Raw genomic sequence first — 23,358 nt, 5'->3', positions numbered from 1 at the left:
TTTAATATTGGATGTGAAAAGCTACATACAGTAATCTTTATTAGTAGTACTTGGTCTACTATCAACATTTCACAAATTCAGGCCATTATCACTCGACACAACTTGTTAACATTGTGTTGGAATGCTCATGGGACATTGCAACTGGAGTATATTGTTGTTGTTGTTGTTGATCACACAGTCAGCCAGGTATTTAGACTGGATTTGGCATTTTTATCCACCTATTGAGTCCTTCCCAAGGACCTGGGAGAGGCAGATACTGTTGTTTGATGGTGTTAAAGGCATTGTCCCAGGATGTAAGCTGTTCCAAGTAAAGTTGCCTTTTGCAATTGACTGATGGTGATTTTGTCAATGCTGATGGTCTTCAAGTGGTGCTCCAGCTGTTTTGGGATTGCACCCAAGGCGCCTATTGCTATTGGCACTATATTTCTTTGTTTTCAGTCTTCGTATATTTTCAATGGGTAAACAACTTTTCTTCCAGTAGTCTTGCAGCTGCTAGCCCTGGTTGTTCAACCAACAGTCCTAAGTCCTGTAGTCCACTTCTCACCAGATGTCCAGGAACTAGAATACCTAGCACGGTCCTTGTTGACTCTGGCGATGACCTATCCAGTATGGGTTTCTGTAAATTACATCTCACCAAATTGTTTATGGGAGAGTCACTCTTCGTCTGGCTCCTCTGAGGAGACCTGTCCAGCATGGCTGAACCTCTGGTATAGCTCTTATCCACCTAAGAGCATACAAGCCCCACAACCACAACAAGGGGGTTGTTGTTGTTATTACAGTTCCTCCTCCTTCCTAAAGGTTCACATACCTCCTGAAAAAAGAAAATCTTCCACAAAAGCTGGAGACTCTGGAATACTGAAAGGCAATCTGGCTGCTGTGGGGGAAAGGGAAACTGGTTAACATTATTTCTTCATCATTAGATTTTGAGCTGTTCCATGAGCAGAAGGATAAATATGGACCCAGTGCCACCTCCCAGCATTTACTGTCTCAGCCTAATAGTAGAGCCACCTTGGCTATAGTAATATTCATTTATTTCTGTTCATGCGCTCATCTTTTTTTAAAAAAATAGAAGTTTATTCCTAAAAGCCAAATTTAGCTAATCCATCATCTCTTTTTATATACAGGTTGGGTCTGTATACAGTACTGTAAAAATCTACCTGCATATCCATAGCTGATGCATACTGTATGTCTGATTTGGCTTCAGATCTGTACTACTTTGCCTCACAAAACAATCTCCTTATATTTACATACCTATATCTCCCTTTTATTGTATTTTACATTATAGCAAGGTTACAAAAAATAGAGTAGAAAAATACAAAAGATAAACAATGAAAGAAACAGTGAAATATTTATGACAATTAATAAACTACAAAAAATGCTAAGCAGAACAAAAGAAGTAGAACCTATCCCCTTGCAAATAAAAAACTCAGAAAAAAATTAAAAATTAAAAGATACCAACACTAAACTTATTATTAAATTATTATTATTAAATAGAAAAGGATGAAAAAAATTACCTGAAAATACTACTCAATAGTTGTAAAATATCATGCCATCTGTACCAAAGAAGACTATACTGCTTCATTTTCTGATTCCTTAAAAATATTGCCCTTTCCAAATTGGACAATTTATTTATTCATTTATTCAATTTGTATGGCCATCCATCTCAGCAAGTGACTCTGGGTGGTGAACAATCTTAAAATAAATTAAAAACAATTTTCCATCAGAAATACAAAAATTAAAATACACAGTAGCCGAGGAAGATATCATTATCGCTGGTTGTTAACATAATCAGGAGCAGGACCCTTCATACCCTCGCGTCCGCAGGCCCGGGCACAGAACCAGGTCTTTAGGGCCTTATGAAAGGCCAGCAGGGTTGGGGCCATCCTAATCTCTGGATGGAGGATGTTCCATGGGGTAGGCGCTATAACAGAAAAGGCACACCTCCTGGGACCCATCAGCCGGCATTCCCTGCCAGACCAGATCAGACAGGCAGAAACAAATGGGAAAAGACGGTCCCTCCAAAATGCAATCCTTAATGTCTGGAATAATACCATTTTTCCAATTTCTCAGTATAATTCTTTTTGCAAGCCCCCATGCTGGTACAACCATAATTCCTCAAACCCAGTAGGATTCTAAAGTTTTGGGATATAATTCAGCACCACATTAACATCTTTAAGATTTAGGGATTTTCCCATAAACCTACTTTTGTACACTGAAATGTTATTCCAAAAGGATGCCAGTAATTCACAAAACCAGATCATACGGGTCAGTGAACCTTCACATGTTTTACATCTCCAACAAAGAATATCTGATGTCTACCCTTTCAGATATACCCTTTGGGGAATCTGATAAACTCAAAATACAATTTTTATTAATCTATTTTAGTCTCAGATCTGTCAATACCAATTTAATGCTCTTAAGGACTTGCGACCACTGATGTGACATTATCGAATATTCCAACTCTTTAGTCCGTAACTGATAGATTCCAGTGATATCCACTTTAAAAATGTTCTTTAACTTTTGGTAAAGATATGTTGTGGGTTTAACTTCCATTGTGGATCTCATCAGATGAGAAAACATCTCTGGTACTTTTGAGATAGCCAAGGCATCAGACCCATATTAAGTCATCAAAGCATGCTTAAGTTGAAAATACTGCCACTGTTGTGAACTAGGGAGACCAAATTCAGTTTGAAGCTGAGAAAAATCCTTGAAATAATCTTTACATAATAACTGATTTAGAGTCACTATCCCAGCTTCCACCCATACTTTCCAATATGGGAAATCTCAAATGCCTGTTTAATATCCAAGTGTGTTCTTGCTCTTGTATGCTAATGGGAGAGGAGGTAGCCCCTAAAATAATGGGCCCACTTTAGTATAAGATCCCGAAAGTGGAAGTAAATCTGTGAAATATATCTAGGCCTCTGAAGTTTCCCAAATAGATGCAGGCTCCCTTTCATTGTCTCTGTGTTGACAGAAATATTCATTTGTATCAGTTGTGCATGCTGATAGGAATTTCTGTTGGCAGGGGTATCAGAAACTTACTTGTAAATATTTGGATCAATTTAGCTCTCTTTAAGAGATTAAAAAAAACCTTGTACTCATTTCAGTGTTTTATCTCACTTTCTTCCTGAAAATGTAAACACAGCCAGCTCCAGGAATTATTCCAATCAATTATTGTTGTGATCAAACTAGAACCGCAAAACTAGTGCATTTCCATTTCATCACATGTACTCTAGAACAGTGATGGCGAACCTATGACACGTGTGTCAAAGGTGACACGCCAGCATTCACCAGCACTTAACAACTATTCTCCCTGTTTGAGTTACCAAAGAAACTGAATTTGTTTTACTCGTATTTCATATTTGTAATTATTTGATGTTTCTTTATATAATACATAGCACCACACATGATTGGACTGTATTTTTTCTTAAATAAATGAATATGTAAAGAATTGTTTCTCTTTTGTTTGGAGGGGTGACACTCCAGCAGAGTCAAATTAGGCTTTTTCTGAATTTTTGACATGCCGAGCCCAAAAGGTTCGCCATCACTGCTCTAGAATATAAGTCTTCATCAAAAAATTAGCAGGATGTGCTCAGAATGGGGTGGGGGGGTGCTTTAGTCACTCCAGTCCCATTAGCATAAAGTGATGTGGACTTCATCGGGGGATTTTATTTCTTGAATAGTAACTGGAGCCCGGTTAGAACATTTGGAATGATAATTAATAATACACTAGGCACATAAAATAATATTTTTAGCTGTAATCCTGAAGGAAAACACTGGAATACTTGTCTGGCCGGGTGACAGACAAAATAATATGCAGGGAATGAAAAAGAAGAACAGCAGCTGTATCCAGACAGTAGAATATCTAAGACTGGTTCAATGCTAAATAGGAATGGCAGAGCATGAAAAGACAGGATGGGGAAGAGGCTATTTTAAGGAAGAGCCAGATATGTCTATGTTATAAATGGAACTCAGTTTCAGGCCAGATTGTCATTTTTTCCCTTAAACTTCTGTCAGAATTTTCATTTGCTAAAGTTAATTAGAATTCTCCATTCAAGATCTCTTCTGAAGCTTAGATAACAGCAGTGTGCAAAGGAATCAAGGGATTGGAAATGACCTGTTAATCTAATTCTATGGATAGATAAACCTTTGGCAGCACCTGTGCACTACCATTATTGCACTTCTCCGCTCCCTCAAAGAAAGTCTGAATATGATTCATGATTGTTTTGCTCATCTCACAACACAGGGGACAAGGAGCAAACATTCACCATCCCATTACAGTTGCTACAGGTCTTAGAATCAATATTCCCTTGCCTCCTCTCCATGCAGAAGAGAAATAGAAGACATGACTTGTATCCCCCATCCTGGCCTTACTGTATGTGGTGGTCATTTGTTTGATTGTATTTTTAAAAATCTGAGCAGCTACTGTTTAGGGGAGCTGCAAAACTATCAAGCTGTCTTTCCTCTGGCTGAAACCCAGGAGGTAGGAGGCAAGTTGAGGCAAGACTTCCTGAGTGTCTAAAGCAGTGTTGCACTGTTGTGCCTGTTTGGGGCATGCATGCAACATTGCAACACATGTAGGGAAAGCATGGGGTGTGCACTGTGATACAGCAATGCTCCTGATGTCCATTTGAGCCCCACTGTCCCATTCTGCACAAGCCACTACTTTACAATTTTGCAGAGGTTGAAACAAATGCCCCATACCCAACAACTCAGTGGAGTCTCAGCATTATTAGTAGTAGTCATGGAATGCTGACAAGTTGGGAAAATACAAGAACATAAACTTCAATTCTTAAGAGTTTCATGTTGCAATTTACTGTTGCAGGACCCATCTGCATGGGGTCAATGGAATACTATCACTGCTGTGGTTGCCTGTCTGAGATCTTAGCCTGCTGCTGTTATCATCCCTGGCCTAGCGTAAAGTGAGTATAGAAGGTCAAATGCTTAACCATCATCAGAGTACAGCTTTATAGGCACACCCACATATATAATGTGGAAGATGTCAAGGCCTCTATTTATCAAAATGGTATTGATTGGTATAAACATGAGATTTTCTCACTTCCACATTTTCCACCCCAGCTCTGTAAAGTTTGCACTTTCTGATACTGCCATGTTCTGAGGAGGCACTTTTTGGCAGTGGCCAGATTCAAATGTGAATGTAAATATATGGCCTGTGATTTCTTCTGATGCTTATATCTGCTCCCTTTATTTAAATAGTCAATTCCAACTGATCAATAGGGACACAACATTCCTGTTGAAAGCTTCAGGCAATTTTTGAACATGAGAGGACCAAATACATAATTTTCTTAAAAGATATACAGCCAACAGTGTCAAGTCCTCTGTGTTAGCAGCAACAGCTGGTTTGTGAATGATCTGTTAATGTAATTGTTCCCATCTGTACTTTCTGCAATTTTCCCTTATAAAGCCATTTTATGCAAAAATATTTGCATCTGAAAAAAAATATGACAAAGATAATTACTGGTGAATTAACACAACGCAACCCACATACTTCCACTAAGAGTAACCAGCGTGTAATATGCCTTTCAACTGCCACAAGGTATATTTATGTGCATATATATCAACTCATTCACACACGTTTGTATATGCATATTTATGGCAGTTTCATTTGAAATTGCAGAGAGAAGAGTTGTAATAATTAACTGGAGTTTGATATAGTTTCACTGCAGTTCTGATGGATTTGGAAGGTATTTCAACTTTGAAAACCTGGAGCTGTCTGAAAAACCAGCGAAGCAAGGCATACATTTTGGCTTAGTCAACCCTGGCAGAAGCTGTCCAAATACAGCATATATTTAATTCCATTTGGAGCAACTTGTAAAATGTTGGATATTTACCCCATCTGAATTTTCCAGAAACAGACTTTAAAAGTTTCTCCCCTGAGTAGATAGCAAATGACTTATTGAACTCAATGGAATCAGCCTAATAGTTTGAAGCAACTCTTTTCTTTTCCTCTATTTCTGTGGAGTGTCTTTCTGAAAGGAACACTGCCTCCTCGTTTGGAAGAATGACCTAATAAATGGAGAACAATCATGATGCAGAACATTCCTGAAGGTTCCCATTTCTTTTTGTACTTTCTGCTGGAAGATAAATTTACTCTTTTTCTTTCAGGAGAGAAAGCATTCAGTGGCTATGGGGTAGCTGTGCCTGATACTATGCTCAAGTGACTGTTCTTTGTTACGTGGGACAAAAAGCCAACATGGTGGTGTCCATGCCCATTCTATATCGCAGTGTTTCTCAACCTTAGCAACTCTAAGATGTGTGGACTTCAAGTCCCAGAATTCCCCAGCCAGAGAAGTCCACACATCTTAAAGTTCCCAAGGTTGAGAAACACTGCTATAGAGAGTTATGCAAAGAATAATTTCTGACACCCTTGCCAGCAAAAATTCCTACAAGCATGCACACCTGACACAAGCATATTTCTCTCAGTGCACAATTACAGGCAATCTGCATCTACTGGGATAACTTGAAGGGCCTAGCTCAGATATAACACAGTTTTACCCCCATGTCTGGGACCCTATAGTAAAGTGAGCCTCTTATCTTAGGAGCCATATCCTCTTCTATAAGTATGTGAGAGCAATCACAAAGCGAGGCAAACACAAACACTTATTATGGTTTCTAAAGTTTATGTTTATAAATACAGTATTGTAAATCAGTTGGAGTACAAAGAAGGGGAAATCAGAAATCAAATACTTATCTATACTATTTTTAGTAGTTTTTTCCCCCTTCTTTTTTCTTCTTTTCTTCTTTTTCTTCTTTTTTTAGCATTCATCAATAACAATACAGATTTTGGCACTAAGCTCAAAGATTTATATTCTTTTTTATATCATAAAAATAATTCAATGTAGTTTGGCATGGACAACCTTTATTAATATTATACTGAACATTAATTGTATAGCTTTAGTCATTTTCTTTCTCCACTTATCAGTATTATATCTTCTAAAATTGCAAAAAAAAAAAAAGCAAGAACGCATTTGGATATTAATCAAACAAGCAAACCAGATATTAGAGATTATTTCATGAGGCAAAGTATTGCTGATTTGAAGCCACAAAGAAATAAATTTGCAAGCCTGGTCTGATTTCCTGGGAATAAACTCCATTAAACTCAGTAAGATTTTGAGTAGGTATGCCTGGACTTGGACCATTAATGAGCGACTGAATGACACAATGACCTGATTCACACACTGAGATAAACTATGGGCTCTTTAATCATGGTTTATTAAATAAGCCAGAATTATCTGGGTTTGTACAACATATTAACATGTTGTACAACATACGTCCGGGGCAACGAACGTATCACATGATACCAGTGTGATTGTGAATATAGCTACTAACTAAGTAGATGGCTTAAAGCAGGAAGTCCTTTGCTCTGACCCTCAGCAGGCATGTGCAGTTACCAGTTTGGGGTTGCAAAAATCAAAACCACCACTAGATGGTAACAAACAGCATTTTCTGTACCTTTTTGCTGCCACTGAGTGGTCATCCAGATTTTGCAATTCAAACTGGTAGCCCAAGGCGTTCTCTTGTTTTAGAGCCACAGTGCCTCTCTACTTATAATGTACATGTGTCTTTTTAAGTAATCGATATATTAGCATTCTTTCTTTTTCTATATTACCCTAACATTTTCAAATGATTCAAAAGCCTCCTCAAAGCCGCCATTTAGTTTAAAGTCATAAAACATTAAGCATGGCTGTGCAATGGTTCCTGTTTACGCAGCGGTTAATTCATTTACTTGGCTTCACATTAAGACCGCAGGCAAGAAGACAAGTGAAGGAGGAATCCACAATGGAAAACACCACAATTAAACCCCATCTGGTAAAAGTGCCTTTAGCTAAACTGCTAATGATGCTCTTATTTGTTTAATGCTTAAACATGTTATCATGCCCACCAAAACCCATCTGGCAGGGAATCGGTCAGGCAAGTTTATGACTAACAAATCTAGGTTGCCAAAATCCAGATGATACTAGAGGGCAGCAAAGAGGTTCAGAAAACACTTAACTCTTTGCTGCCATTTAGTGACTGGATTTTTGCAGCCCACATATAGTAGCTGCGGGCAAGTTGTTCTGCATTAGCGGTTCTGATTAGTATTCTGCTATGGTTTAATGCCATAGGCTATTTTTTTTTATCAGTTAAGTTAAGCATTGTTACAAAGTATTTAGAATACATTATTGAGAAAAATTACACTAGGCGCTACGTGAGTACTTTTAGCAGTTTCTAGTATTTTCGTGGGTCACCATAAGAGGGATTCAATCAGAACAAGGAACCTGGTATGTCTGGTATGTCTGCTGCGCCCACCCTATGGAACACCATTCTCCCCGAGGTCAGGTTGGCCCCAACCTTGATGGCTTTCTGAAGGGCCTGAAGATTTGGCTTTGCCATCTGGCCTGGGGATCACAGGGTGATGTAGAGCCCATAAAACGGTCGTACTTTCCTTGAATGATTGCGCTCTCCAGATGAATGGTTTTAATGTTTTAATTGTTTTAATGTTTTCTATTGTATGTGTGATTGCTTTATTCTGTGTTTTTGGTATTGTTTATGTTTTAATTGTAAGCTGCCCAGAATCATGAATATTAAATAAATAAATAACTAAATAAATTTGCAACAGTGGAGGTTTGTCCAGTTCTTTGCTGAAGTTTGGATGAAATTTGCTCTATATCTAAAGCTTCTATTAGCTCAAGGAGAAAAGCTTTCCTAGGTGAGGGACAAGACTACCGTATCTGGGCTGCAAAAATCCAGCTAATCACTAGACCAGAGTTTCTCAACCTTGGCAACTTTACGATGTGTGGACTTTAACTCCCAGAATTCCCCAGTCAGCATGCTGGCTAGGGAATTCTGGGAGTTGACATCCACACACTGTGAAGTTGCCAAAATTGAGAAACACTGCACTAGACAGCAGCAAAGCACTACCATTTGCTATATCTCTTTCCTGCCATCCAGTAGCTGTCTGGATTTTTTCAGCCCAGGTCTGGTAGCCCTAGCCATTCCCATTCTCTTGATTTAGAATGACAGAACCTCTTCATTGAGACCTTCAATTTTGCCATGGTGTCCTCATTAGCTATGTTCCTAATTTCTGAGGAATGTCACCCTTTGAAAGAACTAAATATTGCAAGAAGTCAGGCTCCAATGTGATTGTTTGTCTGGCTCCCAGCATCAACAAAATACATTCTGATAGTTGCTCTTGGCTCTCCCTTTGTGAAGCTGTATTTGCATTTTTAGCACACTTAAATCTGTTAGCGGCCTGAAGAGAGAGCAAGGCTCCTGACATGCAATGGTTTTTTGCAAGTTTCCATTTTTTGCCAAGTCTCAGTTCATTTAATTATATTATCAGACTTGAGATAGTCTCTCTAAAATGAGAAAGGAAATATAATCACTTTCTTACTGAAGAACCGGGGAATTATGGTTTTGTATGGAGAAGATGTTTTGTTTTTTTGCTTGAGAGAAAGGTGGCCAGACTTCTGCTAAGGAAATTACTTATCCTATTAGGGACCACTAAATCTATGTCAGAAGCCAGACAGATTTTGAAAAGAATTACATCAGATAATTTTCCGCTTTTAATATGCTTTATAACTCCTGACTGAAAAAAATGTCCTTTCCATATCATTAGTTAACTTTAGGCCATTCACTGACAGCTTATATTGTCTTCTGCAAAAATCCAGACAGCCACTGAAAAATTGTTGCAGTTGAAAAAACAGAATACCCTCTTCCAGATTTGCTGACTTGGTGTTGGATTCAACCAAAGCTGAAAAATGTTAAAAGTCAGGAAAACAAATCAAGGAAGACAGAACAAATGTGTGATTAACAAATAATAGATATTATTTTCATTTACACCATATATCACACCAGCCACAATTCATAAACAGAAACAAAACACAAACAAGAGAGGTATGCAACTGGGAATTTTTTAATGAAAAACCAGATCAATATTGTTTTGCAGGCCAAATTTTCCAAGTGATGAGATGATTCAGGACTCCTTGCCAGGTTTCTTGTGACTAAAACAATACTGAAGACTTGAGTTGCTCCATAATACTTTTTAGTGTACAAGCCAGAAACGCATAAACAGACACAAGGGGTGCCAGTGAATTTTGCTTGGTCCACATTTTTAAATGAGCTAACCTCATTTGCCCTTCCTAGATTAATATATAGAAGAGAACACAACAGGTCATTGTGTTTTGCATTTCCCCAAATGTTGTGATGCTGTTCATAGTTCAGAATCAATTAAAAAAATGCATATATTAGGGGAATGTGCATCCATAACAGGTATGGTATAGAAAGTTGCCTACCAACATCAATGTTTTTTAAAAAGATTACCAAGGGGCTGTAGAAATTTTACAGAATTAACTAATACAGCTGAAACACATAGGAAATTGATGCAAACCAGTTACAAACTAACCCAGGTACCCTACAATATTAATTTATTGCTATGGAGCCAGTTTGGTGTAGTGGTTTAAGGCATCACGCTAGAAACTGGGAGACTGTGAGTTCTAGTCCTACCATGGGCACAAAGCCAGCTGGGTGATCTTGGGCCAGTTACTGTCTCTCAGCCCTAGGAAGGAGGCCATGGCAAACCACTTACAAAAAACATTGCCAAGAAACTGCAGGGATTTATCCAGGCAGTCGCCAGGAGTCAAGACTGACTTGAAGGTGCCTCAACAGCAACAACAACAAAAAGGAAGGCCAAAGACCTGGACTGAGACCCGCCCAGTATGAATCAGTGCAATGTACTATGACCCTAAAGGGCCCCAAAAGTGGATCCCCAGATGGAGAAATCACCCCCTTCCTTCTGGTTTCAACTTCTTGACCCTATCTGCAAACAGGGATAGGCTGCTTTCTTCCCATTGCTTTCCACATATTTGTATCAAGACAGATATTAAATCTTCTTAGTTTATTATTAGCGATTTGAGCTCGACCACACCTGGTTCCAATCTGGTAGCCTCTTTATTATGAGAAACTGCTAGTCATATTGGTATGTGCTTACTGAATTAGATCTTTAATCTGGCATGTTTGGGCAGACCGAGCAAAACAAATCCAACTGTTTTGACTTCTCTTAACCCCTGTGGCTTTTATCTGGGATGCACAATCTATACCCCCTGCCCCCGCCCACCAAAAGACTTGGGTATGACTCCCAAAGTGCCTCCAAAAGATGCCACTGATTAATAGGGCAGAAAGGGGCAATTATTTAATGCAGAAAATATAGGCTTTTTAATTATAGAAAAAATAATTATATTAATGAATAAAATACTATAAGTTAATTGAAAATAATTAATTCAGGTTTCTATGTTGGTCCCATCCCTCCTTTTTTTCTAGACAAGTCCACCTTCATGTACCCCCGTCAAGTGTGGCCTGGAATGGATTGTATAGCACTGGTTTACCCAGACACCTAAATCTAAGGCTGTTATACTGCCTCAGCCTTCAGGGTTCAGTCCAAAACTGGTCTTAGTGCAAAGAACAGAGTCTTGATCCATTTAGATCCATTTTGAATCTGGGAAACCTATATGAAACCCTGAGTTTTCTGCCCAGCTAGGGATCCTTCTACAGCCTGTATATTCCTGGCATTAAAGAATGAAGCACTAAGTTTGGGCAGGGAAAAGGAAAATGCCCCACACCTTGTCCAGTTTCTATAGATGGCCAAATCTACTATGGAATAGCTCTGTGCAGCTTGTAGTTTGAATTCAATCCCAGGACTTCCTTTATCCCTGATGTGACTTCCTTCCAACATGTTATGCAAAAAATAATTGGGGACTTTTTCCCTTCATTTCCTTCTGAAAGAGTTCAAACTCTCATTCCCCTGTACCCCAGGCTCTATAGAGTGGGCCGTTTCAGACTGCTGCTGGCTGTGTATCCGTGGGATTGCCCTTGTATTTCCTGGCAAGTGTTTTTCATGCCTGGGTTTCAATTCTGTCTCAGCAAAAGAGGACCTGGATATCTACCACAATCTCCTTCCCAGGAGCTATAATCCCAGGACCTGACTCGGACATCTTTTTTCTTTCCTGCTGGGTGTGCTACACTCTGAAACAGGGGTTGTAAGGAGCACAGGGGATTTGAATCTATGGCTGTAGAGATGCCAGGGAGGCCACCTGTAGCAGAGTGAGGTGATGTCTCAGTGGACACAAGTTCATTGGCTCTTCTTTGTGAAAGCAACATGTGAGCATTACTGCCGGCACTGCAACTGTTTGGGAGGCTCTGCTGGTGTTAAGACACCATGGGCATCCCTTTGTTTTCTCCCCTCCATTTTTGTGTTTTCTAGTTCTAAAAAACTAGAACATTCAGGCTGAACATTCATTTATTCCTTCATTTAGTCATTTATTCATTCTGCTTCTATACCTCAAATCAGTGCAGCGGGATTCTTCAGCCATTCCACAACTGTAGTTGTGGAGAACCTAGAGAACCATCTCAGATAGCCTTTCCAACTTGGCACCCACAGATGGTTTGTGTGTTGCAACTCCAGCACTTCAAGAGCCTCTTGCAGTGGGGAAGATGTCCCATGGTCTTAATCTAGTTTTGCTTCTAACTCAATGAGTCAGTTCATCTTTCTGTCACACCCTTCTCCTCTAGCATTTACTCTGTCCCACAGAGGAGCTATGAATGAATATGAACTAATGAAGATGATGCCACAATGGCATTGAATAGACTGAACTCACTGACTTCATTCTATTCAGTTGAGTGGGAAAGGCAATATGACTTGTTTCCTCAAAGACTATATTATTCCAAATTGAACACAAAAGAACTCCTTTGCAAATCTGGTTTATAAGTCAGAAAGTGAGGGGAAAGAGAGAATAATTAATTACTGTGGTTCTCCAACGTTAGCAATCACACCCCAAAACAGCTGATTCCTCTCTCTCTCTCTCTCTCAGACAGAATTGGGGGCCTAGTCTGAATCCTGTGCTAAATATCTAAACTATCAGAACTTACCAAAGACCCAAATAAATAATGGCATGTGCCTGAAATAAACTTCATGGAGGAACAGAGTAAGATGGAGATGCATATGCTAAGGTCTTGAGCTTAAATTTGTGAAGATTTTTATCTGTTTCTGCAGAACAGAAAATTTGTTCCCTGGAAGAAGAGAAAAAGAAATGAAATAAGACCTGAGCTGAGATTTACTGTACATGTTGTATTAATCACTTTTTATAAGAGCAAGGTTTCCCAAGTCCTATAGAGTGAATCACACCTCCCTGTGGGAAACAGAGCTGTCTTGCTTTGGCTTTGCATACAAAAGGTCCCAAGTTCAAGTCCTGGCATCTTAGGGAAACATGATTATTTGGAACTCTGGAAAGCAACTCCCAGCAGTCAGTACAGATGAAGAATCTGTGGTCTTCCACAGTCGTGGGACAACGTCATCTGACCACTGGCCCTCCAGCCTGGGATTAATGGGAGTTGTGGTCCAATAATCACTATCCCCAGTTCAAAGAATTCTCAACTAAATGGACATAATGTTCTATCTAATTCAGTATTGGCCAATGTCCTACAAAGGCATCTGCAGGATCTGATGCTTTTGTCAAAGTGCAAAAGCAGTACCGTGCAGTCAGCTCTATCCTTTTCATACATACAAAAGGAGCGGAGTTCGCACTGCGATCGCGTGACTCTGCTTTCATCAACTGTCCTCTCTGAACCCTCAAGGATGCATCTGCTCCCCTCCACATTTGAAAGTATTTAAATTTGTGTGGAAAAATTAGAATGATCCCATTTTATAACTAAACAAATCCTTGCACATATTTACAGAGGAATAGTCATCCTTGCCACTGTGATTATAAGGTTAGACTTGGATTGGCTTTCTGGGGCTGTGAACAGGCCAGATCACTTTTAAAGCAGTAAATAATGAATGCTGAGGGCCAGTCTGGCTTCAATAGTGTTCTTAATCTCTCTTTGGGTTTATTCTAGGCAAACACAAGCCCCCATGTATTTAACTCCCTTCAACCTGGCAAGCTACAATGTTCTTCCTTTCAGTTGTCTTTGGTGGAAGATGTAGGGAGATTCCTCTTCAGAAGCACCTATGTCTTTATGAGTCTGGCATTAAAATTATCATGCTGGCTGGGGAATTCTGGGAGTTGAGGGTTGAGAAATACTGTTCTAGAAGATTTCTCATGATACAACAGTATCCTCTGGGAAATTGCCCAATTCAAACCCAGAGGATACCTATAACCAAATAAATGATGCACTTTTATATACAAATAAGTAGCACACCTATACAAATAAATAATATACCTTTACAACTTCTCATTCAGCATGGGAGCAATAGTGATTTCTCCTCCCTGCCTGTTCCTTGCCATGCGCACCCTCTTCCCAGCCTGCTGTAACTGATCAGAGTTCCAGTTCTGCCACATACCAAGGAAAGGACAAGGATGTCTACAGAAGTTGAGAATCTCTTATTTCCTGCTGCATCAGGAGATTTTTTTTTTTAAAAAAAGGTACAATGATGGCTCATGTTTGCAGATTTATTGGCGCAGCTGTATTTTGCAATAATAGCCTGTTGCAAATACAAGCCTATACGTGTCTGCTAAGAAGTTAGTCCCAGTGAATTCAATGGGGCTCATTCTCAGGTAGGCGAGTATAAAACTTCAGCCTAAATATACGAATATGACCATTTGCTTTAACATGGCTAGTTTCCCTTTCACAAAAGACATTTCAAATCACCCAGAATAGGTACAAACCATTGTTCTGCATTTACGAATATCATTTCTCATCCCCTTACTCCTCAAAAACATTTGGGGCCCAGTTTGTAAAATGAAATACAAGCTGCCCACAACCTCCAAATGGATTGAGCATTAGGCCAGAAAGACATTAATAAACAATTCCTAGTGTGTAGTATATGTAAGTCTGTGTGTATGTATTGTATGCATCTGCACCGGGTGATGGGAGTGGCGAAATGTTTTGCCACGTCTGCCAACGCAGTCATGTTAGTAAGTCTACAAGTTGGCAGGAAAATATGTCAACAAAAGTGAGGCCTGAGGTATTTGAAGACTGTGCCAGGTTTCGGTTTTAGATTTGAAGAAAGTACTGATTGACATACTTTTGTTGATTGAAGCAAGCTTGAGAGGATTTTCCTCTTCAAGCGATGTTAAAAAAACACTAGAATAAACACATTTTAAAAGAAGCATGCTAAAATATTTAAGGGGATTGGGAAACTTTATTAGTTTCTGAAGTTACAATTCTATGTACACTTAACACTGTATAAGTACAATGGGGCTTATATCTTAGTAAAGAGATAAAAGCATATCTGGTTTCAGAGGAAAGACTGCAGTGTTTTAATTATGACAACGATGATGATGACAATGATGATTACGTGCCATCAAGTCATTGTTGACTCTCAGTAGCAATGTATGGCTGTGAGAGCTGCACCATAAGGAAGGCTGAGCGCTGAAGAATTGATGCCTTTGAATTGTGGTGCTGGAGAAGACTCTTAGGAGTCCCTTGGACTGCTAGAAGGTCAAACCAGTCAATCCTAAAGGAAATGAACCCTGACTGCTCATTGGAAAGATTGATACTAAAGCTCAAGCTCAGATACTTTGGCCACCTAACACGAAGAGAGGACTCTTTGGAAAAGACCCTGATGCTGGGAAAGACTGAAGGCAAAAGGAGAAGGGAATGGCAGAGGATGAGATGGCTAGATAGCATCACTGAAGCAATGAACATGAAACTGAACAAACTCCGGGAGGCAGTGAAGGACAGGAAGGCCTGGCGCAATATGTTTCATGGGGTCACGAAGAGTTGGACACGACTTAATGACTGAACAACCACAAAAACCAACCACTTAGATAGATTTTCTCCATGATGATCCGTCCCTAACCTGGTCCTTCAGCTCTTCCAACAGAGCACTGATCATCACTGTCACTGAGTCTATCCACCTTGCTGCTGGTCATCCTCTTCTTCTCTTTCCTTCCACCTTTCCCAGCATTAGAACCTTCTCCAGAGAGCTAGGTCTTCACATAATGAGTCTGAAGTAGGATAATTTGAGCCTGGTCATTTGTGCCTCAAGTAAGAACTCTGGGTTGATTTGTTCGACAATCCATTAGTTTGTTTTCTTGGCTGTCCACATTCTCAGGAGTCTTCACCAAGTCCAAAAGCATCAATACTCTTCCTACCTTGGTTCTTCAAAGTCCAACTTTCACTTCCATAGAGTGTCACAGGGAATACCATGGCTTGCACAATTCTGGTATTTGTAGGTATAAACATATCACGGCATTTGAGTATCTTTTCCAAGGCCTTCAAGGCTGTTCTGCCAAGTGCTAGTCTGCGGTGTATTTCTTGACTGCTTGTTCCTTTACTCTTGATAGTAAAAGGCAGCAGCTATCCACCACTTCAATATCTTCATTGTCAATTCTAAGGTTGGTTGTAATTGCAGGTATGTTGTCATTAGTTTAGTCTTTTTTCTTTTAATTTTAGTCCCATTTTTTCACTGTGCTCCCTGACTTTTATTACTAGGGCTTGAAGATCCTTTGCATTTTCAGCTATCACGGTAGTGTCACCAGCACAGCACAAATTATTGATGTTTCTTCCTCCAGTTTTAAACCTGTGCTTATCTATCTTCTTCCAATCCAGCTTTTCTTAATATATATTCATTATATACTGTAGATTGACTTCTTTCAATCTGTTGGCCACTGTGTTTTTCTCCAGATTTGCTGGCATAGCTCAGTTAGAACCTTTACTGATTCTCCTTCTGTTGCTTGCCATATTTCAGTGGGTATTGCATCACTTCCTCTACCCTTCCGACTTGGTAATGAACGGAGTGCTGATCTAACTTCATCTTCTAGTCCTAGAGGTCCTTGTACGTAGGGAATATCTTCTAAGGTGTCTTGGATGTTGACATCTCAACTGTACAGAATTTCAGTATACTCCTTCCATCTTTGTTTGATCTCCTTTGAATCAGTTTCTGTCTATTGGCATCCTTTAGCATACCAATTTGAGACTGACATTTCAGAGATCTTTTGAAAGATTTCCCATGTCGATTTCCATCCTCAATGTTTTTATGGATGTTGTTGTAATACTGCTTCTTATCTCTTCTAACACTTCTCTGAAACTCTTTGTTAAGTTCTGTTCTAGGATTTTTGTCTTTCTTGGTTTTGGCTTCATTTTCTATCCATGTGATTTTCTTGGTAAAAATATAGAAGTAGTTTACCATTGCCTTCTCCCATGCAATATGAACTGATGCCTTTGTTGTAGTCACTAAAGTGATCATCTGCCTCCAGCTTCTTCCTATATTGCTGCTGCCCAATATAGGTGCCTGCTTGCTTTAGCTGGGCAGCTGGGATGACCTTCACACCTTGGTCGACCCTGCTGGGAATCTATACTCTTGGCATACATTCCCAACGTTCTTTGCACCTTCCTTCCAAGAACACCCCTCCCGCCATGATGAGGCAGCAGAGCAGGACCTGTGGGGTGCAATGGTTTAGCTGCCCAAAATTTAGGCCTACTTTGTCCACTTCTCTGGGAGTGGGCCTACTGATTATTCATGAATCAGGGTGTGCTTTAAAATCTTATTCAGCCTCAAAAATAGATAGTTGTTCTTTCTTCACTCATGTACCACTTTAAGCTGTTTTTAGCTTCATGTGATATACAAATGGAGCTACTTATTAAAACATGGTCAGCTTTAGTGCAATTAATCACAACTTGAAACGTGTTTGTTGTTGCCCTATTGGGATATGTGAATGGCAGCATTTGTGCAAGCCACTAAGCCAAGTTAAAAACTAGCATACCATATGAACTGAGAACCTAAAATATATAATTAAAGTACAGCCTTTGTACCAACACTTTGTTATTCAGTATCCAAGCTCTATTGTTTTATCTGGACTTTGAAGGCTAGCAGAGCTGTGCTACACCATAAATCATTGTTTATAAACCATGTCTGTGTGTTTGTGCGTGTGTGTGTGTGTGTCTGCCTGCCTGCCTTTGGGTCAGTCTTGGCTCCTGGCAACTACATGGACAAGCCCATGCAGTTTTCTTGGCAACATTTTTGGAAGTGGTTTCATATATTGTGCTAGGCGAGAATCAAATCATGTTATTAGTGCAATGTGTGGACCTGGTAAAATCACATTATGGCTTAGTGTGATATGCGATGTTACTGTAGTCAGCTGCTGATCACCTTTCCTGGGGAAATACATGGCAATGGTTGACCACTGCCTTCCACACTGCTGTTACATTGCAGAATAAATGTACTGCATGCCCAACACTGGACTAGACTGGACTATACTCTTCCACTTATAGTTGCTAATGGAAGAGCAGCTGCAGCCTACCAGGGATATGTGTATTTCCTGGTGTGGTATTACCTGCCAGGTGAATAACGTTATCACTGAAAATGCATAGCATTATTGTTATATCAGTAACATTTCCTACATGTTACTGGTGCTGCATCCTGTGAGTGTTGCTGCTAATAATCCATGGCTGCTTATTCAACAAGCTTATAACATAGCTATTAGTTATATCAAAGGGCCATTCCACCAGCTGCAATCCATTGGACACCAGACATACCTGATAACCTAAAAGACGCCAACCACTGGGAGGAGACAGAAATAAAAGAAGTGATATGTGAACCAGACCATATGCAGGGTGATCCTGAGGGATTACCTGTCTCCCATAGCATCTACCTGGCTGATCTGATCTGGGTTGGAACAATCCAGGTTCCTTTGATTAAACAATGCCATCTATTGGGACCCTGGAAACACTGCTTGTCAGTAGCAGTGCCTGCCCCCTCAAACGAGGTGCCTCCAAGATTCAAATGGTCCCCATCCTACTGGTGTTTCGAAGGGCCCTGAAGACCTGGCTCTTTACCCAGACTTTGGCAAGTGTGACTGAAGCCCCCTTTTTATTTTATCCTTGTCCGATTTCATCATTTCTGCTAGCTCTATTTTGTTTTTTGTAGTTCCTTTGTTTTCAAATGTTTTCAACAATTTGTAAAACACCCAGAGTTGCTGGGAGTCACATGGCATATAAATTCAAGTTATTTATCATTAATAATTATTTCTAATTAATTAATCATCATCATCATTATTACTACCTGCAGCAAACCAATACTTCTTTTACTTATTTAAGAATTTTAATTACAAAAAGAAAAAAAACACATAAAAAGTGCTTTAACAAAAAAATGAAATGCAGCAAAAAGAAACAAAATGTTAATATGTCATTATAACAATCAACAGTTACAATTCTGTATATGCTTATCTAATGCAAATATTCATGTATGTATGTGTGCGTGTATATATATATATATATATATATATAATACATATATATATATTTCTAATAGATTTATATGACTATCATTTTTTTAACCTACTGTATTTTGTATGAATGAGTCCCATATTTCATTATACTTGTCCATACAAATTCTACGTCTACATGAAGTCCAATACTTCACCAAAATGTGAGCATCACAACACAAATGCCATTGCTACCTCCTCGTATTCTAAAGTATACAAGTAGCAGTTTTTGCATCAGGTATTATGATGCACATTTCATCACTTCCCCACCCCTGTCCACGGATATGGCACAGAACGTAATTCTTATTCCTTGATACGGAAAACATATGGAAAAGTAGGTGTTGAGATCTTGCAAGAAAGCCCACCCAACATCTGTGGATCTACAGCAAAGTAAGCCTGCTATGTGTAATTAAGTGTCCACTGAAGTTTTTAACAATTAACTTCAAGCGGGTAAATAGATCAAACAGTTGAAGTAAACAGATGTTATGGCTTCTCAAAAGATGATAATGCAATATACAAACCAGGAAATAAAAAGCAAACAACCTGCCTGAAGTTGAGAGTAACAAACAACAGTAAGATCTGTCACAACAGTGAAATAGTCTACCTGAGGGTTGTGGGTTCTCCATCTCTGGAGATTTTTAAGAGGCTGGACAGCCACCACTCCAGGGTGGTTTAACTGGTTTTCCTGAACACGGCAGAAGGTTGGACTAGACGATCCTCATGGTTCCTTCCAACTCTGATTCTGAGAAGAAAATAAACACAAGAAGCACATTAGCTGGCTTCTTCATCAGATCAGAATCCAAGATTGCTGGGAAGCATCCTAGAATTCCTTAGCAAGCATGACCATCGCTAAGAATTTTGGCAAAGGAGTACATCCATCCAGCAAGGGCCAGATTAGGTGAGACTGGCTTAGTGTAAAGCATGCTGGTGTATTTAGCCAATTCACTAGTATTAAAACAAAGCAAGAAAACAAAATGAAAGGGATCAATTTGCCACATATAAATCAGCTGTCCCCAGCCTGGAAGAAATGGTGGGAATTATGGTCCTATAAAGCAAGGGAGGCGTACACAAATGCTATTGTGAGCAACACAGGTAGATATTTTGCAGCATGTATGCAGGCCTCGATTTCACCATCTTTGAGTAGCAGCATATACTGACCCTTTGTTTAACGACGACTAAAAACGATGCTTGGGAAAGATGAGTGAACCCAAACTCTGTGTTGGAGAAAGCACATATGGGGGCGGGAATGGGAAGAGGTCTGCTATTCTCCACACCTTGCAAACTCGTTAATGGGAAACAATGTGAGTACTGTAGTCGCTACTACACAGATTTCCAAGATCTGTACGAAGGTGAAGAAATCCACGCGCGGTTTTGTTCCTTCTTGTTGTTTTTTTCCAAGCCCGCAGATGTGCACACTTGGCAACCACTTCCAGCAGCTTCATTGCAAAACAAAACACACCCGCCGGAGCGGAGCAGGGAGCCTACGTGGGCGCCGCCGGGCCGTGCCGGGTTGGGCTTTCTGCCTTTCAGGAGTTTCGCTCCAGCCCCCGCGCTGCGCTCGAGGTTGAGAACTGCGAAAAACAGGCGGCTCCACGCGGCCGCAACCAATTTCCCGCCTCTCGTACCCGGAGCTGAGCACCCCGCGCCCCTCTCTCCTGCAGGGGGCGCAGGAGAGACGAAGCCCCGCAGCCGCCACGGGCGAGAGACGGAGCGCCCCGGCTCGGGTCTCCTGGCAGGAGCGCCGAGCACGTGGAGGAGGGGTTGGAGCGCGCCGGAGAGGCCGGCTTGGGCCGAAGGGGCGGAGCTGGGCGGCCGGGGAGGGCGGGAGGCTCGCGGGCTGCCTGCTCCGATGGGAGCCCGAAAGGGGGAAATCCGTGGTCGGGGACAGAGAGGAAGGAGCTAGTTGGAGCTCTGGGCTGCTGTCCCATTCTGGATTCCGGATCTGCCGGGTGGTGGGGGAGCAAAGGCTGGATCGAGAAAGAGGATGGAGCCCGTGACCAAGTGGAACCCTAAGCAAGTTGTGGAGTGGACCAAGGGTAAGAAATAGGACTCCGGCTGCTCCTCCGCGCCTGGATCTGAGAGAGGGACTCTTTTTCTCCTGCGCAGCTGTGGGCTTTGAACGCTTCCAGCCCTACTCTGCTTCTCTCCAAACTTTCTCTGCTAACTTCGGGGGGCTTAACCCATCTTTGCTCCTTCTTTTCCCCGGGTCGCCCGATCTCCCCTTCCAGCCCCTGCCCCCGGTTCCCGTCTCTACTGAGGACGTGTTCACCCGCCTTCTCCGGAGGGACCGTGCCTGCAATTGTCTGTCGCTCTTACTCTGAAAAGGGCTTTGCAAAACCGAGTTCCCTGGCTACGAGCAAAACACACGCGCCCACATATTCGCCCGTCTAGGAGGAGAGCTCGCCTCCCGCGGGTAAACAAACAAGCTAGCTCTCCGCGGCCCTGAGCGCCTAAGAGCGGCTGGGATGGACGCTGGGGCTCTGGAGCGGATCGCGAGAGCTCCTCCTCCCTAGCTTCTGATGTTCGCACAGAAAGCACACCGCGCCAAGTATTGGCCAGAGTTAGGGAGGAACGGCGGACGAACGTCCCTTGCACGTTGGGCGCGCTTGAAGGACAATGGGGGATAGCGGGTCGCTCTGCCCTTCGAAGGCGAAGACCTAAATCGTCGGCGTCGCCTGTCCCCACAGCCATCCGGTTGTGCTCGAAGCGAAGCGGGGTTAAAAATGGCCAGGGCCACAGAAGATGTGCGTCACTGGAGCCTGAGAAATACGCGAGATTCCAGAGCTTCCCTTTTGAACGGATGTCCTGTTAGTAGTTGAGGGTATTTAGAGAAATAAATAAGTTATAACGCTTATCATTGCTAAATGTCGAGATGGTAGACTCTGCACCTACCTTCTAGGTAAAATGCTAGTCCGAACTCAACCCAGGACACTTCCGTCCAAACGTGCAGTGCTCCACAACAGTTCAACTTTAGGCACCGCTTGTTTCCAAGAGAAAAGTAAATCCTAAGGGTGCATTAGTTAGTTGGCAGCATTCCTGAACCTTCGTAGCACACACTTTTTTTCACCCCCAATAATGCACCATCTGTCTGTTTACATCAGGCTTGTGCTGCCTGGATGTGCTGATCTGATAATTTTGAGCCAGCTGTCAGTGGCCCTGCTGGGTTGGGGATAATGGGAGGTGTGGTTTAGTGCAGCTGAAATATATCAGTTTGGGGAAGACTGGCTTAGCTAGGCAGCACAGCGTAGGTTAAGGATGAGTACAATCCAGATACTGCAAAAAAAAAAAAAAAGCTTTTTTAGGGCTTCTACTTTTTTGATAAGTAATTTTCTTCGACCTGTTCAGCTTCTCTGGTATTTGGTTCAGGATATTTATCAACTACTTGGTAATGTCAAAGTAGTCATTAACAATAGATAAAGAATCTTGAGCTGGGCTGTAGAGCCGCTGCAGTTCTCCCTTTACTCTTTTCCAGCTCTAATTCAAATATCTGTGAATACAAATTAGGTAGTTCAGCACAGTGGGATAACTATTTTGCTTCCAGAAACTGTAAAATAACAAATTACTTTTTCAATGAATGATACATTTAGTGTAGTGACTGCAAATATGGATTCTCAAAGGTGCCTGTAGAAGAAACACCTGGGTCAAAAGAGTACTACAGCTTTAATTATTCACATGGAAACATTATTTTGAAAACTTGGAAACAAAAAAAAAGTAGGGATGTGTACGCCAGTCAGAAATCATTATCTGTGGGGGGGGGGTCTTTCTGTGTTTTTACTGCATGGTGTTAGTCCTTTGTCTTGGCTCGCAGGCTTGGAAGTCACCACTAAAATATTGTTTGACTTGGTTCACTTTTGTGTTTCATTCAGGCTGAAGTGAATGTTAGTCCTTACCTTGCTCTTTGCACTTGTACACCACTTATGCCTGGCCTATTAAAGGAGAACAGGTGGTATTTTCAGCAATCCTGTTCCATTTAAATTGTGTTTCAGACAAGTGATAATATATGTAAATGTGGCTCAGTTCTTTCACTTGAATAGATAATGCTGCTGAAAACTTTTAAAATTTGTTTTTGTAAACAGAGTTTTGGAACCATTTATTTAGATACATTACAGGCTATGACAAGTGATAAGAATGGCCATAGCTTGCATGAAAGTGGATG

General features: G+C 40.9%; 1 protein-coding gene and 1 long non-coding RNA gene across 4 annotated transcripts in view; one reads left to right on the top strand and one right to left on the bottom strand.

Annotated features, from left to right (window-relative positions):
* LOC148217106 (uncharacterized) lies at window positions 1-22,201 on the bottom strand. Its single transcript, XR_015796471.1, has 4 exons — window positions 22,095-22,201; window positions 19,807-19,944; window positions 1,515-1,692; window positions 1-874 (listed from the first exon to the last, which is right to left on the bottom strand). It is a non-coding gene; the product is annotated as an uncharacterized LOC148217106 (long non-coding RNA).
* CNKSR3 (CNKSR family member 3) overlaps window positions 21,030-23,358 on the top strand; it is a 65,373-nt gene continuing 63,044 nt past the window's right edge. Inside the window, exon 1 of one of the 3 annotated variants that reach the window (XM_007430702.4) lies at window positions 21,030-21,238. In XM_007430702.4, the coding sequence (XP_007430764.2) occupies window positions 21,187-21,238 (52 nt within the window). In that variant the 5' untranslated portion in view covers window positions 21,030-21,186. Of the gene's footprint in view, window positions 22,024-23,358 lie in introns of all 3 variants that reach the window. The other 2 variants (XM_025168234.2, XM_088142259.1) reach the window with 2 other exon arrangements.

Source organism: Python bivittatus, unplaced genomic scaffold, assembly GCF_059951505.1.
Source record: "Python bivittatus isolate LINGU-HERP-01145 unplaced genomic scaffold, Pbiv_v1 ctg000020_np1212, whole genome shotgun sequence".
In the NCBI taxonomy this organism is placed as follows: domain Eukaryota; kingdom Metazoa; phylum Chordata; class Lepidosauria; order Squamata; family Pythonidae; genus Python; species Python bivittatus.
This window is presented reverse-complemented; position numbering and strand designations above follow the sequence as displayed.